Here is a 16,553-nt window from a genome sequence, read left to right on the forward strand (position 1 = left end):
AACAGTGCTGGGCTGGCAGCAGGTGCAGTCACTCACTCCTCTCTGTGATGCTGGTTTAGGGATGAATCTAATTTTCTTTCTTTTTCTTTTTTTTTTTTTTTTAAAGAATATAGTCGAATAGGAACACAACCCAAGCAAAAAAACCCCTCCCTTTTCAAGCCCTGTTAGCAACCTCACCTAAACTTAGTGAAACATCTCTCACCTGCATAAGGTAATAATAAATTGCAGGGAAAAGAGTGTTTTATGCACAAAGATGACATAAAAGGCTACAGATAGAATGCTGATTAACCTATATTAGCACATCTTGTCCTTGTTACCACTAGGAATAGATAATACAGAGACCAGGTAAAACAAATTAAAAAGCTGGACAACTCTTCCTCACAGAATAAAACCTGGAAAATATTAGAAAAATAGTAACCATAGTAAAACAAAGATTACCTTGAAGATGGAGCCTGCAGATTTCCAGATAACCATGGACTGTCTTTAACCATGTTGTGGTCAGGGGAAAGCTTAGCCATAAAATGAAAAAATATCTGAGGTGAAGCAACATCCCAAGGCCTTTAGAGTAGTTAAGAAATTTATAGGTCTGGATTAAGGAAGCTCTTTAACAAAATTAATTTCTGAACTTAAAAACAACATTAAAAATGAAGGCTAAACCCTAACAATTTTTACTCAAAAAAAAAAAAAAATCAGCTTCAAGCATATATAACCTAGTCTGCCTATGCCATATTCAGGAAATAATTCAGTTTACTCCCATGTCAGCAATACTGGACTTACACATGTGTTGGTATCAGAGAGTCTCAGGAAACAGCTCCAATAAGCAGCCAGAGAATCTCTGCATTTTGGAAAGGCTGTGGTAGATCCATAACGTGCTGTGAGCCAAGTCCTTATGTCACTTATGGCACTTTAGGAGCTTCCTTACTGTCTGGATCTGTAACAGTCTGGAACTTTTGTCCCATGGTTGTTGTAGCTGGAGAAGTGTCAGCATTCAGCAGGTGTATGACAGAACCAAAATTCACTGGTCACCTCACAGAGATAATGTGCCATAGCATGTAAGCTGTGACTGCAGTGAACTTCTCAAACATTCCTACACAGATGAGAAGTCATCCCCAGGAGAGGGGGCAGCTGCTTGTGGCACAACACTGGTCTGATTCCTCAAAACAGGAGTAGGTACCCATTAGCCAATCTTCCTGCTGGATTCAGTAGTTCTTAACTGCAGAAAGACAGAGGAATTCAGGGAAAAGGAGACCTCAGGTTGCGTTTCAGTTCAATACAAGAGGTTCAAACACGAGGTAACTCTTTAGAGCGTCCAACTGTGACTTGAAGAATAAGCCACACTGATTGTCCTCTTCCTTCATTTCCTCATCAAATGCCTCATCTCATCTCCTCCACCTCCATCTGAGAGGAGAGTGGCTCAGAGGAGAGTGCTCTGCCTGCAAGAACCTGCCACAGGCCATTTAAATGTGTATTTGCAAAATCCTTTCCTTGGGAAGGCTTCTCTCCTTATTCCTCTCCTTTAATCCCCAGCAGAAGAGAAGTTATTATGTAGCATCAGCCCCAAATGGTGACATCTTTTGAAAATCTTTCTGGCTGTGCTGCATTTCCTAAACACATGGCTGAGCACAAGCTCTGATGCAGTTCTGCCACTGTCAAGTGCACTGGATTTCAGTTTAGCTCTGAAGACTAATCCCTTGAGTCTACCTCCATTTTTAAACACATGGATAAGAAGCCAAATGAAAAGTGAAAGAATCTAGAGCAGATATATCTGTGTGTTGCTTTTGTTTACTGGTTGTAGAGGAAGCCATTTGGTTACACAGGTATCACAAATTTAATTTTTCACGTTCTTTCAGTAGTAATGCATTATGTTAGTTAATGGTTATTAACAATTCCGTGACTTTATATCATGCTGGTTTTTATTCAAAGGTGCCTATTTTAGTGTGTGTACCACCTGGTAACCTTGTTGCAGCATTTGGCTTGCTAGAAGGCACTAAAAAGTGCTAATTTTCTCTGTTTTGCAGTATTAATCTGAGGGGCAGAAATTTTATTTGGCTTTACAGGCATGGAAGTCACTGAGGAGATTTTAGACCAGAAAGAGCCTTTTCTTCTGATGGATATTCTGTGACAGCTGTGTTGAAGCCAGTGGAACACTTCAATAATAGCAGAGCTTGCTCATAAGTACATCTACAACGTGTGCCTTATGCCAAAGTTGCAAAGCTTGCTCATAACCAGCACAAAAGCCCTTAAGTAGGGTACTTTTTTTAGGTATCAGGTTGTTTTGTTCGTTATATTTCATTTACCAAATTACCTCGTTCCGTGAATTGTGCTAGAGAAAATGCCAGCCTCCCTATACTGATACAGGTACTGTCATCTCTCTGATACAAAGCATCTCTCAAGGCATCTTTGATTAAGATACTCAGTTATTGAAACATGAACCCACTGTATCACCTAAAATGAATGATTAAATTTATACAAGCGTGTAACATTTTCCCAGAGACCCATGTAAGGTTCCTTCCAGTACCTAAAGGGAACTTACAAGAATGAAGTGAAGATGGCTTGAAAATGGGGCAGTTCCACCTGTAACAGGCAAGAGCATTATTAGATCAGTTATTTCCAGACAGGAGTGGTGGCATTCTCAGTGCCAGAACAGGATGCATGTTTATCTGACCCAAGAAGTGACATGTTTATCTGTGTAATCCAACCCAAGAAGTTTACAATTTTAGCTTCCATGGTCTATAAAAGGCAAAAGGTGCATTCACATCAGTCTATCAGTTTGGTTAAGGACAATGTTTTTGAAGTGACTCTCCTTGGCTTTCACATTTGTTGCACCTTTGTTCACGTGGTTGAGCAGTCTTGGAGCACTTGAGCTCTGTTGCTTTTACACACACTCAACCAGAGGACCTGCTCCAGGGAAGATACCAGGCCAGATAAAGTTCAAAGTAAAACTCCTGAAAGACCTACAAGAAGGCCATTGTACCTTCAGTGCCAGCTTTTCTCCTTTTTCTCTCTGTGATTTTGTTCCTCTTACCCTGTGCTCATGACTAACATCAGCAGAGATTCCTGCTCTTCCTATCCAGACCTCCCTCCCAGCAGTGCACAATTTGCTGGAAAACTTGTTTTTCCATTCAGAGGAGAGCTTAGCTATTCTGAGCAGTGCTTTTCTGTGAGCTAATCCTTCATTTTCTTCTCTTTTAATGAATTAAGCTTGTTTCTTCACCCTCCTTTTTTAAATAAAGGGGATTTTTCACTCTCTGCAGCGTCATTCAGAGAAGCAGTGGTACAGTTGTAAACAGCCTGCTTTTATGAGGATTAAATCTAGGAAGTATTCAGTCACTTGTTGTTCATGGTAGTGTTAATTTCTCAAGTGAACATTACCAAGATGAAATACAGACAAGGCACTTGCTCCTGTGCCAGTAGTGGCAGTAAGATTCTGAAGGACTCAGCTTAACAGCTCATGTCAAGTGATGAGGTTAATGGAAAAGAATTTTGTTATTCAGGTCACTTAATGAAAATAACCTTGGAAGAGCTTAGCAGAGCCCTTGGGGTAGAATAAATTATTCCTCTTCTTGCTTCCATCACTGTAAGTTAACCCAAGACACAGAAGAAGCTGCTCTAAACATGAGTTCAACCGGGCAGAGCAGCACTTGAGGAACATCAGTGATGACGATGCGTTGTAATCTCTGCTGTCACTCCACTGGCAGAACACAACCCTTGAGCAAAGGCTGGCTTTGCACAGCCAGAGCTTTCAGACAAGGCAGTTTCTGATGCAGGTTAGCAAAAGGCTGGAAGAAGACAACAAAAATACTTACCACAAATTTTTGGCCAGTGCGTGGCCTTTGGGTCAGCCAGACACAGCAGCCATGGGTCACACTGTTCCTGTTTTGTGTGTGGCTGGTTTGCTTTGCTGCTCAGAAATAAGCTTCAGCTCTGGTGATTTGAGACCTTACACTCACTGATCTGCTTCCAGATCCCAGACCCAGGGAGCCTCTGTGTGTCTGCACCACCATTTCCCTCCTCATCCCTCCTCAAAAGTGCTGTAAGCTGCCCAGGAGCACCTGCCTTTACCATGGCAGCTGTTCCAGCCTCTTGAAGCACCATTTTGGGGGTGAGGGCTGGTATGTGCCAGAATAAGGGAGGACAGATCACTTGGTTTGATCCCAAATGTTGAAACAATAACTTAGAGTGCCCTAGATCTGGATTTAGAAAACCTCTGGAACAGACAGGATTAGCACTATCCCCACCTGTAACATCACTGCCTTCTCCTCAAGTGCCCATTTCATATTGCAAGCAACATGAATAACTCATCTGTGTAAAGCTGAAAATCCTTTTCGCAGCCCTTGGTACAATAACTTCGATATAGAAAAACAAGATTAAATTTGACAGTAATAGGAGTGATAGAGGGGAGAGGTGTTCTTCCTTTGAGGCAGAGGCTCTGACTGCAACAACCAGGCACTGGCTGAAAAAGGAGGGGAAGAAAGATAAATGCAGTTATATTCAAACATCAGGACTTTAAAAAAAAAAAAGCTTCTAAGAAAGAGAAAAAAACCCCACACTTTTCTCTTGACATTTAACAAACTACCTAAAGGAGCTAAACAAAGGGAAAGGAAGAGAGTCAAAGACCTTACAAAGAGAGCTGCTTTCAGCCACTTGTTACTAGATATCCTAAAATACATTTATCCAACCTTGCTAAGAGACACCAAGCCCTCTGTGACCCACCGCAAATCCTCACTGCTGTTTTCTCTCCTTCCCCATGAGCCCTATTTATCCTCTCCCTCCTGCCTCTGGAGGGACCAGCCTGGGTAGCAAAGCCTCTCTACACCCGTGTGTCTGTAGGCTGCCAGGGATTTAACTCCTCACCTGCCACATTTAGGGGAGCAGATTTATTCCCCCAAATCCCTGCAGCCACCCAGTGAGCCCTGCTCCAGTAACCAGCCCCACATCTCGATGTGCTGACCCCCTTTGGTGTGTCGTGAACAGGGTCTGTCCCAGTGTTGCATCTGGGTTATGTAGAGGTTTATTGATGAACTTCTGTGCCACAGAGGCCTTTAACTCCCAGGGACTCACATTCCATGGCTGGAGGTTCCCTGTCTTATAATCAGCCTTGGGGGTATCCTGTGGAAGGATTTCTAATCGCTTACCTCATGATCCTTTATCACTACTTTGCTTTGGGATTTATACAGACCAATATTTCCTGTTGTTTCGACTCTTTGACAATAGTTGTCTCAAACACCTTTGACATTTGCAAGGTGGAACAAAACCAGCATTCCTCCCTCAAGCAGCAGGATGCCAAGTGCCAGGGCAGGAGTGGTGGGCACATGGAGGTCAGTGGGTATGGGCAGTGATTAATACACAACAGAGAGCTGCCTGTGCTGCAGATGGAAGCACTGTGTGCTTGGGGTGTAAGAGCATTTCCATCTAATTTTGCACTCTGCATACAGTAATAAGGCACAACAGGGTGTGCATTAAGCTCATCTTTTGGGAAGTGCAGTAGTAGCTGGAATGCACAGCCTGGAGTGGCTTATTCGTAGTGGACTATGGCTCATTAATTTTACATTTCACTTTTTTCAAATCCATTTAAAAAAAAGACCCCGATGAATCTATTCTGAGGGCAGTTATGTAATGTATCCTTACATTGAAAAGTATTTTCAAATAAAAACACTGGGGAAAAGAGAAGAAGAGCTTTGCCCAACTGCAGACCAGTGTTTGGTTTGTGCAGGACCTGCTACGAGCCTGTTCTTGGCCTGCCAATGCAGATATATCATGCAAATAGTAATAGCTTTGGAAATCTATTCAGTACTTCTTTTTGTACAATTACCTATGCCTTTTATTTTCCTTTCTTTTTTCCCTTCCTTTTTTTTTTTTTTCTTTTGGTAAATGAACCAATACCCATTCAGATGAGGTTTACATATAAAGCATTTGAATGGGGATGGGACTGACTTGTCAGACTGGAAGCTGAATGGTCACAGGTTCCTGATGGAACTGGCATGATTTGGGGGGGAAGATGGTTTTGCCAGAATAGGAGTGTGTGTGTGTGCATGGCTATGGTAGGATTTAAAGAACAGAGGGTGTTATAAAACCTCTGTTTTGTTATGACGTCACTTCAAAAGTATGAAGGAGGGACATCTGATCTCTGCTGTTCCACATGAGATATGACTTCATCCCTCTGTGGTTTATGCCTTCCTGCAGGTTCCAACCTTGATGATGGACACCCAGTTTTCAGAATTCACTCCAGACATCACGCCCATAATGCTGGCTGCCCACACTAACAACTACGAGATCATCAAACTGCTTGTCCAAAGACGGGTAACGATTCCACGCCCACACCAGATCAGATGCAACTGTGTGGAATGTGTCTCCAGCTCGGAGGTGGACAGCCTGAGGCACTCCAGGTCGAGGCTGAACATCTACAAAGCCTTAGCCAGCCCTTCATTGATTGCCTTATCCAGTGAGGATCCCATTTTGACGGCCTTCCGGCTGGGCTGGGAGCTGAAGGAGTTGAGCAAAGTGGAAAATGAGTTCAAGGCTGAGTACGAAGAACTTTCCCAGCAATGCAAGCGGTTTGCTAAGGACCTTTTGGACCAAGCACGGAGCTCCCGAGAGCTGGAGATCATTCTCAACCACAGAGACGATCAAAGTGAAGAGCTGGACCCCCAAAAATGTCACGATTTGGCAAAGCTAAAGGTAGCAATAAAGTATCACCAGAAGGAGGTAAGAGCCATCTGAATGTGAAGGTGTTGGGAAAAATAATTCATGACTCACTGTGGGTTTATTCAGTGTTTCTGGCCCTCAGGTGTGAGGAGCAGAGGACCCTGTGCTCCTGGGTTAATCACAAACCAGGAGGCTCAGTGCACCTTGGTGACAGCGTGAATTTGGTGACAGTTGAGGGCGACAGGACTGGGATTTGCTGCAGTGGGCTATGGCTTCCACAGTACCAAAAATTCCTGTTTCAAAACTACCTGAATCCCATTTCATTGTAACCCAGCCCCCTGCAAAGAACAACCTTGAGACATTTCCAGACCTGTCTCCAAAAGCTTTTCCCAGTCAATACTTTTGTACAGGAATCCAAAGCTAGAAGGGGTTGCCTGGCTCATAAAGGTGGATTCCTTGGGTTCCTCGTTGACTGCAGGAAATAATATAATACACAATTCACTTCCTGCAGCCACCAAACACTTCTAAACATCCATTCAACACTAATTCATCAGGGCCAGAGAAATGACACCAGCTAAAGAGAGCAGGAGAGATCTGGAGCACTGCTGCTGTCTCAGGTGTCCATGTTACCTGCAGTTTCATTAGGTGAAAATGGCTGTGTGAAGCTTGGAAGTGGATCACATCATGCAAATACTTCTTCACCCCTGTGACACTGTCAGGTTGATTCTTGCTCCTTGATCCATCTGTGTTTTAGGGACTGAGAAGCAATTCCCAGAAATTCAAATTCCTGCCCGTAGTTCCAGAGGGGAAAGCCATACATCAGCTAAAGGACACAGAGCCTTTCAGAAGCCCTGCAGATCCAGAGATCTATAAGTGATTCAATAAAGGCCATGAACCCCAGAAGAATGCTGACAACAGTTTCATTAGTTGGCTCTGGATTTTCTTTCTCTTTCCAAACCCAGGCAGAATTTAGTAGATGATACATGACTGTTGGCCAGGGATATTCCAGGTTATCTGAAGGAGGAATTTAGTTGCTTGGTTGAGGAGCTGAACTGCAGTGTCTCACATTCTGCTGTGTCTTGGAGGGTGATGTGGGTGGCAGAAGAACCTGCTGCATTCCTCTTTTCACTGTCTTCCCCACATTTAGTGCTTCCTTTTATGCACTGACCCAACATGATCTGTTCCACCTCCCTGAATGGCTGCTCGTGTCTTCCAAAGCACAACAGTCAAGAAGTGAGAGATGCAGATTTTCTTTCACCCCTTTGGTTCTGTTGTGCTTCCTGAGTGCCAGTGCCTCGATGCAATGAGCTGGAGCCGGATCCTCAAGCTTTTGGGATTCAGTTGTTGGCCACTTACTGCTCTCACTGGGCTAATCCAGTGAAGTGTCAGCAAGGCTTGCTGGTGTCAGGTCAGGTTGTGCTTTTCACTCAGGCTGTGACAGTGTTAGGTAACACCATAAGTGCTTTAGGGACACAAAAAATAGTGAAATGTTGGTCTGGAAGAGGATAATACAGGTAATAAGGTCAATGTTCATTGGATCTAAGAAGGAGCAGAAAGATGACTGCTGCTTTCTTACTGACCTGACAGCCACAGATGCTGCACTCACGTGCACCCTCCAGCAGCCAGGCTACCCCTGGCACTGCTGATCCTGATGTCATGTCACTGCTGACCTCCAGGTGTGAATCTGTGGCCACCCTTACCTCCTATTCACGTTCAGCAAGTGCAAGTCTGAAGGACTTCACTGTATTTGAAATGTGGTGCTGAACGGTCCTGAAGGTTTTTTATTTTAGCGTAACAAATTTTTAATCTCACTTGACAGTTTTTATCCTTTTTTTAAAGGCATATTTGACTGAATTCCAAGCATATGGACGAATTCCATGTTTTATGACATATTCATGACAGTTCCAGCCTATAAATGATAGCAAATACGCTCTGTGTTGCCAGCTAAAGTCAGTGCTGTTTCCAGGTGGAACACTGGTGGGCTGTGGCAGAATGAATGAGGTTGGGAAACCGAGCACTGAACCCCTGTCATCCTACCTAGTTATTCACAAAAACCTGCTGCATCCTGCGGGAGGGTTGTGGTTTCCTTATCATGATAATTAGGCCATCTTATCAGGATAATTAGTGCAATACAAAACCTCAAGCAAGATACAAGCATCCTGCCAGATTCTGAAAAAAATGAGTTGGAACATTTGCCAGGGAGATGCTGAGAAACGGTTTTTAATCACGATTGAAGAGGATCAGACTGAGAGAGTTTTTGTGGGGACAGGAAGGAAAATAGAAGCGAGTTTGGTTTTGTGAAGGGCAGTTCTGCAAAGAGAAACAGCAGACTTTTAAAAGCAGATCATCTTGTTCCACTGAAGCTTCTTGTCTTAACATTAAATGGGATTGGATTGGATTGGATTGGATGGAGAAGCTTTTTATATCTTGACAAAAATAAAAGTCAGATCTCTAGTTGTCTAAGACAAGAATCCAAAATTGACTTTGGTTATTTTCTGGGGTGTCAATTGTTATTGCAGGTGTTTGTTCTTTCTATTCAGCATAAAGAATGCAGAGTTTCACATTGTTTTTAGAATAATCGGTAGACAAACTTCCCCCAGCGTTTTTCTTTTTGAGTGAAGTAAACCTCAGATTTCCCCACAAAATATAAAATGATTCCATGTCAGCTTACTTGGGCAGATAAGTTCAAGTTCAAGACTCTTTTCAAAGAAGTCATTAAGAGGAAATGGGTAAAGAAATCATTGCCTTTGGATGGAGGGGCAGGACTGTGTGTAAATCACTTTGCTCCACCTCCATCTGTATCCCCAGGTGCATCCCACTGCCAATGCATTTCTGCCTCGTGACACAGCTACAGGTTGGTCGCTACAATGGTAGAAAAATCTCTTATTCTATTTTTTTTTTCACCCAAAAACCCTGGGAGGCACCAGTTTTGATTATTCCCAGCCACTAAACACGTTTAGTGTTTTACAAACTGACAAATGTGTCGCTTATTGGGAAGAAGACCTTTTTCCTTTGGAGGAGGGCCAAAGCAATGGAGAACAAATTTCTTTCTTTTCATGTTTGTTTTTAATAAGCCCATAAATCCTAGAGGGTAAATTACTGTTTAGACAGATGGAAAAAAACCCTCAGTTATACAGGAAAGATTAAAATGTGCCCTAAGGTAACTTTGTAGTGTATTTTATGGCAGTAAATGGTAAAAACATGCTGTGCAATGTTCAGAAGCTCCTTCTCACTTCTCATCTTACGTGTAGAATGGTTGTGTGCTCGGGTTCCACTTGCAAAAGGGCCCTGATCGTTTCTCCAGAAGATAGGAAGGACTTAATAGCTGTGATCCCTGTTTGCATGATAGCCACAAAATATTAGAACAAATGATGACAGCACTAGTACACTGAGAAACATGACTAATCAGATCCAGCACAGATGTGTCAATTTTCTCAGTCCACTGTTAAAGAAATAATTTTTGAAGGCTTTCAGAAATGCTCTGTAATATATAGCATTTGTCTTTGTATTATTACTTTTCAAATTCTTTTATTCATGGCTAATTTTGGAAGGAGAAAGACACTGAGGATTTAACATGAAAAGACACAGTTCAGCTGCTGAGGATCAGTCTTCACTGTGCTCTTCTGGCACCAAATTAGCTCTGCATTTGTTAATTTGTTTGCATTTCTAAGAAAAGATGGGGAAAAGTCATCTCTTAGGATCTTGCCAGTCACCTAAAGCACAGTTGTATATACAGTGTATATCATTGTGTTAGAGAATCAGAGCATGGGCAGCATGCAAATAGCATTTTTATGTCCTTTAAGGTTTTTTTCACATTGTCAATAATGTAGAGCAACCCTAGCATAGCAGTGAATGAGGTCTGGAAGGGCAGATTTCTCTTTGTATTTAACATTCTGCTGGGCCCCAAGAATAGCAATATACATTCAGCTTAATCCTGTGCTCTATCACAGGTCCTTCACATCTTCAAAATGAAGTGAAACATCACAGTAGTGGGGTTTTAATGGGTTTTTCTGCTGCTGGTACTGGCAAATAGCTGGGCAGGTTTAGTTTATGTGCCTGTAAAAAATGCACACAATATAAGACACTCAGGAAAAAAAAATTCTTTTGCTCTGATTATATTGCTTAGCACTTGCATGGAATTAGATCAAAGGAGTGCACAAATTCCCTCTCAGAAATCTTAACTGCAGCCTCTCCTCATCACTGTGCTCTAATCAATGGCAGGAAAGGAGAGAAATAGAATTGTTTGCTTTCCTAATTTCAAAACAGTGCTCTTTGCTGTTTTCTCTTCAGGATGAAGTTTCAACAGTTTTAGTCTTTTCTTTTTTTATTATTTTTTTTTTCCCAGGACATTTACACAGACAAGTACCTCTTGAGATACAGCACTGGAGTAAATGAATAATCATTCCTGCCATGCCGCGTGTCTTGACTCTTGTCAGCTGTGTGGCTGCAGTCAGAAGCACAGCATCCCTCTCCAGGGAGCGTGCATAAACCTGGAAGATGTCTAAGGGCACTCCAGTTAGTGCATAAAAAGAGCTTATAAAAATATCAGAGACGCCTGAAAAAAAAAATGAAATGCAAGATCTGTGAAAATCAAAGCTCTCGTGCTGCGCCTTTTCCCCCCTTCTGAAAGCCATGCAGGTATCCTGGTGGATGGCCACTGATCTTCCTTTGCTTGTAGGCATAGCTGAGTTATTCTCCCGTGGGTTTGTCTGTTTTCTTGCTCTACTGCCTGGAGGAATAATAATAATAATAATACAGGGCTGAATATTTGTACTGTGCTCTTTAAAGGCGTAATGAAAAGCCTTCCTTGAGCATGCACAGCATAAAGAGGCTTTTACTTTCGGCTTTCTGGAAGGGAATCAATCGTACCAGGTTGGGAAAAGATCTTTATTAGGACTAAACGGGGGAAGCAGAGCTGCTCCTTGTGGAAGCTTTTTTTTTCATTTCCAGTGAGTGTGGAACATGCACATCCCTTGGGGTGTTGGTGGTGAGGACGCTGTGGTTACACTGCATCAGGGTCTGTTCTACACACAAACCCGAATGTAAATTTAGGGATTTCAAAAGCTCTGAATGTCCAGCTGTGACCTTTCATTTTCCCACATCATCCACTCCACGTACAACAATCCAGCGTTGTCGTCTGCAGCAGAGTTCCCACCTGGTGTGTGAACAATGGTCTGTGCTAAATGAAGCTGTTTTTTTCTGAAGCTCCATCCCAGCAGGCTGCCACGCACGTGGTGCTGGCTGAGCTGTTATCAGCAGTCTCAGAGGCAGGATTTTGGCGTGGCAGGTGGAGAGATTTGTCTGTATTTGCACCCTTAAAAGAGTCATTCCTGCTGACTGCTGGTGGGGCTCGTCTAAGAGCCCCTACTCTGTGGGCTTGCCAGGTCTGTTGGTTCAGTTTTGGAAATTATCATGGAAATTTAACCTCTGCAGCTGTTAGAAAAATTAGGACAAGAGTCATTTAACTTCTCTCCAAAGTTGGAAGAAGAAATAATATTCAGAGAACTGGTGGTTCACCAGTTTGGCAAAGTGGACTCGAATGTTTATTTGAGGAAACAGTGTTATTTGGTATATTATTCATGTAACACCAAAATGTTCTCACTTGATGAAGGTTAGGCACATATTGCAGCTGTCACAGAACAGAACTGCAGAACACTCTCTTTTGACAGCAAAATCATCTCTGACTAATCTTGTCATGCGCAAATTTGAAGAAAAAACCTTGGTCAAGGACAAGGACTCTGCTTGTATAAGTGTGATGTGCAGCGGGCAGTAAATGCCAGGATCATTCTTTCAGTCATTTTCGGTGCCTCGTGCCTCTGACTTAATGATCTCCTGGACAAAGACAGGAAATATGCTGAAAGCTAAACAGGTTGCACTGTTTTAACAACACTCAAGAGTGATTTAGTGAGTTTTTCAGTTCCTTTAACTCCACGTTCCCCATCAGTCTTCTTGCCAGCAAGAGAAGAGGCTTGGGAAGGCAAAGCCAAAGTACAGGACATGATTGATGGGCTTTCTACAGACAACAAAAACTGGGGAGAACTGACACCTTCTATGTGGTATCAGCCAAGTGTTCAGTCTTCCCACATCCAGAGGTCTGGAGTGTGTTTGGAGTCAGCTTTATGCCACTGGAGAAGAGCATATCACGTTATTTCACACTTCACTTTGAATGACACCCTGAAATAATAAACTCTGTAGAAAAACCATTGCTCTGGATTCTTTCATTTAGAGACAGAAGTGGTCGTTGGCATTTACCCGATTTCTGAGAATTCCAACTTCACTTCTATGGCTTAGAGAAGTGAGTTTTGAAACTCTTTGCAGAAAAGAACTGAGATTCCACACCCTTGCACCTCCTTTGCAGATGTCAGATCCATCATTATCCAGACGAGGTGAGTGAGGGAACAGTTACCTCCTAAGTCTTCGCTGCAGGAGAAGTGAGATGAATATATGGGTTAATCATAACAATCCCCCCAAAGTGAGATCTTGTGCAGACTGACATTTAACCGAAAGTTGTGACTGCAGTTTTTGTTCTTATCCTTTACAAACCCCAGCTGGCTGAGCAAACACCCTCCAGCAGAGCGTAACATCCTCACCCCCGCAGCAGGGATATTGCTCGGGAGCAGAGGTAGCCTTGAGAGGTTCCCAAGAATGTGAGAAGTGTTTATAGTGTGCTAACTTGTTCATTCATGGATACCGGAGGAAATTTACTCATTCAAGAGAAGGTAAAAAGAAGAAAGAAAAAAAAAACCCAACCCAAATTACATAGTTTCAGCATAGAAATGTGTCAGGTCAGAAAGGAAGCAGAGGAAAAATATTTTTAGAGCTTTTTATTAACAGTAATTGGGTGAAGTAGGTAATGTATTTAAAAATACTTGCGGACGACTGTTAAAGTTTTCGTGTTTGCTTTACTTATCACTTACTTAATGTAAATGTTAGAAGTTCACTGGGGAGAATAAACCCAGCCTATTATTTAAAAGTCAATACCTTCCCCACTTCAGCTCAAGCCCCTGAGAGCTCCCCGGTATTCACTTCCAGGATCTGTAACTGCTGAAGTGCTGCCTGCAAGAGGACTCAGGAAACGCTGAAAGATTTGTCTCTAAATGGTTTTTAGCCTGAGTGTTTTTCCAGTGCTTCTGAGGGTGTGTCCCATATCTCCTGCTCAGCTCTTGGAACCCGGGTGTGTGTGGGGAATTAACTGAGGTGTATTGCTCGTGTTCAGCGCTTCAGATCTTTGTAACAGAACCAAATCCCGGGATGTTTGCTGCAATACATCCCTCGGGATTTTAATTTATCCATGTTGGGCTCTCGCTCAGGGTCTGACCCGGAGGAGCCCCGTTCTGGTGGGGTGTTTGCTGCGGGAGCACCGTTCAGCACCTGGACTTTATTCATGTCTGAATTTAACGCCCTTAAACCCTGCTGACACCGGCCATAAATACAGACCCACAGCTAAACACACGTTTAAGCGGCTGTGAGTAAAGAAGAATTTAATTTCAAGCTTAAAGGCTTTATAATTGCTTCTTCCATGGGTAGGCATCCAGGATTTGCAAGCGTCTGCCTTTGTCCTAGGATATGTGGGACTTCTTTTATTTAAGTAATTTAAGCAAATGCAACATGAATGTGTTAAAACAGTGAATTTTGATGGAACTGTGGCAGGCTTTGAGAGGTTATTCAGTCTTTCCTTTTGCCAGCATTCACATCACTGCTGAATTTGCAATTGCTGCTACTGAAGCTGAGTTCGTGTCTGCTATCATCAGAGAGATATGTTATGAAGACCTTTAGTTAAGATTCATATGTCATCACAATTTAAAATATTTTAAGAACAGATTAGCCAGAGTTCTCTCTAATTTGAGGCCATCTGTTCATCTGTGGAGGATCATGTTCATCTGGAGTTTGTTTTATTCACCAGCTGAGGGTTTGAGCAATTTGGGTAGCACCAGGTTTTCTTGAAGGACTCGGTCCAGCTCAGCTATGTGATCTCCTTAATGGCAGGAATGCTGCCATTTGGATTTGCATCAGTGATTCACTGCTGGTACTAACAGGCATGTGAGTAGCAGCTGTGTTTTTGATATGATATTCGTTCTGGAAAAAAAAAAATATTATCTCTTGGAAGTATCTGATAAGGAATGTTTTATACAGCCTCCCCTCCAACTACTTTGTCTCATTTCTTCCTTTTTTTTTTTTCCTGTTGCAGAAAGTACTTAATTAACATGATGAACAACCATTAGGTGTTTACCCTCTGCAGCTCACACTTCAGCAGCAGAATGTAAATAACTTTGCAGTCATTAACAAGGTTGAACTTTAAAAAGAAATATGCTACAAAAGAGGATTTTCTTATTCATCTCACCATTTGCAACACTGCAAACTTGAGGAGGCTGGTGTTTCTTATCTAGAATATCTGGTCTCACAGGGCTCACTGGCTCTCTGCAGCAGGCATCAAATTAGGTCACACACAGATTCTCTCTCCTGTCCAGAGATAATTTAGAAATGGGGCTCTTTTTGAGTATTACCCACTGAAATTTCCTTCAGGAGCAATCAAACCAGTACAACCACTGCATTTCCATCCTTCCTCAGAAGATCTTGCCCTTGGTACAAACGGAGGCAGAAGGGTTTGTCCAGCCTGGGAAGTGTGTTGTGCTGCTTGGTTCTTAGCAGGAGCATCCCCAGGATTGGGGAGTGCAGGAAGGAGATGGATTTTGAAAGTCCAGTTCTTTGCACGACATTTTCAGGTTCCTGAAGTCAGAGTAAAGATGATCAAATGGTGTGATCCATTGTGACCAAGCGTGGCAGACTGCTTGGGCTGGGGGACAGTGTGTGAAGCTTTTGAGCTGAGACATTAAGATGTGGCATTGATTGATAAACCCAAGTCTGTGATAGGACTGGCAGTGAAGGAGTTTTAAGTATCTTCATAGGAGGAAAGAAATTCCAGCCAGTTAATTCTGCAAATTCAAGCACAAGGGCTCTGTTCTGCCCAGTCTCTCCCTAGCTGTGTTGGTGTGTGTGGGGTGGACACCCTGGGTGCCCTGTCTGAGTGGGTTCCCTCCTGGCAGGGATGTGGGATGGAGATGAGGGGCACAGACTTGCTGCTCCCACCCTGCCTGGCCACTCTGTGCTCCCAGCACGGGGGGAGATGTGTGTCTTTAGAGACATCTCCCTTCAATCTGCCAGAGAGGAAGGTGCACAGGCAGCACCTCTGCAGGATGGGACAGGGCTTCCAGTTGAGTAGAGAATGGCAGTGGCATTTATCCATCTCATGAGAGCCTTGGGATCATGGGAAATCTCCCTTCATTGCAGATCTAACTAAAATACATACCTGTGCCACTACATCAGACACTGCAGTTGCCTGATTGTCACACAGGCTGCAAAATCTACCTCAGTTCGTGTGAAAAATCTGCCTTTCCAAAGCCAAAAGAGCTTTAACTGTAGAGGGCAAGAGCATATAATAATCCCCCCAGGCCCAGTAACCTTGCAGGTGTTCAGCTGCTGTGTTTGAGATGCTCTGGGGTCCAGTGCATCTGACCTATTCAAACGAGGGTCAGACGGGAACTAAAGTGAATTTCACGGCTCCCATGCCACGTTTGGCTCTCAGTGGTGACCTCCCTGGGAGCTGCTGGGGCTGACTGATAGGAGAACTCTGTCCTGCTTATTAGCACGGGGCTCAGCAGTTACAAATTAGTGGTTATTCATGTCTGAAGAGCATTCACTCTCGCCATCCGCAGCAAGAGCACAGACAAGAACTCCAGCAAACTCCAAACAGAGAAGGCTGTTGGCAGCCGTCAGGATAATCAGAATAAAGGCAGAGAGATGCTGTGCTCAGCCCCTGTGATGTCTATCAGGGAGCTATTTCAGTTGCTCCCCGAGGCATTCATATCTCAGCCCATCTGTGTCTGATCCTAAATTACTTATGACTATGA

General features: G+C 43.2%; 1 protein-coding gene across 1 annotated transcript in view; it reads left to right on the forward strand.

Moving 5' to 3' along the window:
• Positions 1-16,553, forward strand: part of TRPC5 (transient receptor potential cation channel subfamily C member 5) — a 93,785-nt gene that overhangs the window by 37,121 nt on the left and 40,111 nt on the right. Inside the window, exon 3 of the mRNA XM_050310546.1 lies at positions 6,184-6,705. Within this exon, the coding sequence (XP_050166503.1) occupies positions 6,184-6,705 (522 nt within the window). The remainder of the gene's footprint in view (positions 1-6,183; positions 6,706-16,553) is intronic.

This window comes from Myiozetetes cayanensis, unplaced genomic scaffold (genome assembly GCF_022539395.1).
Source record: "Myiozetetes cayanensis isolate MyiCay16 unplaced genomic scaffold, myiCay2020 scf15, whole genome shotgun sequence".
Classification (NCBI taxonomy): Eukaryota; Metazoa; Chordata; class Aves; order Passeriformes; family Tyrannidae; genus Myiozetetes; species Myiozetetes cayanensis.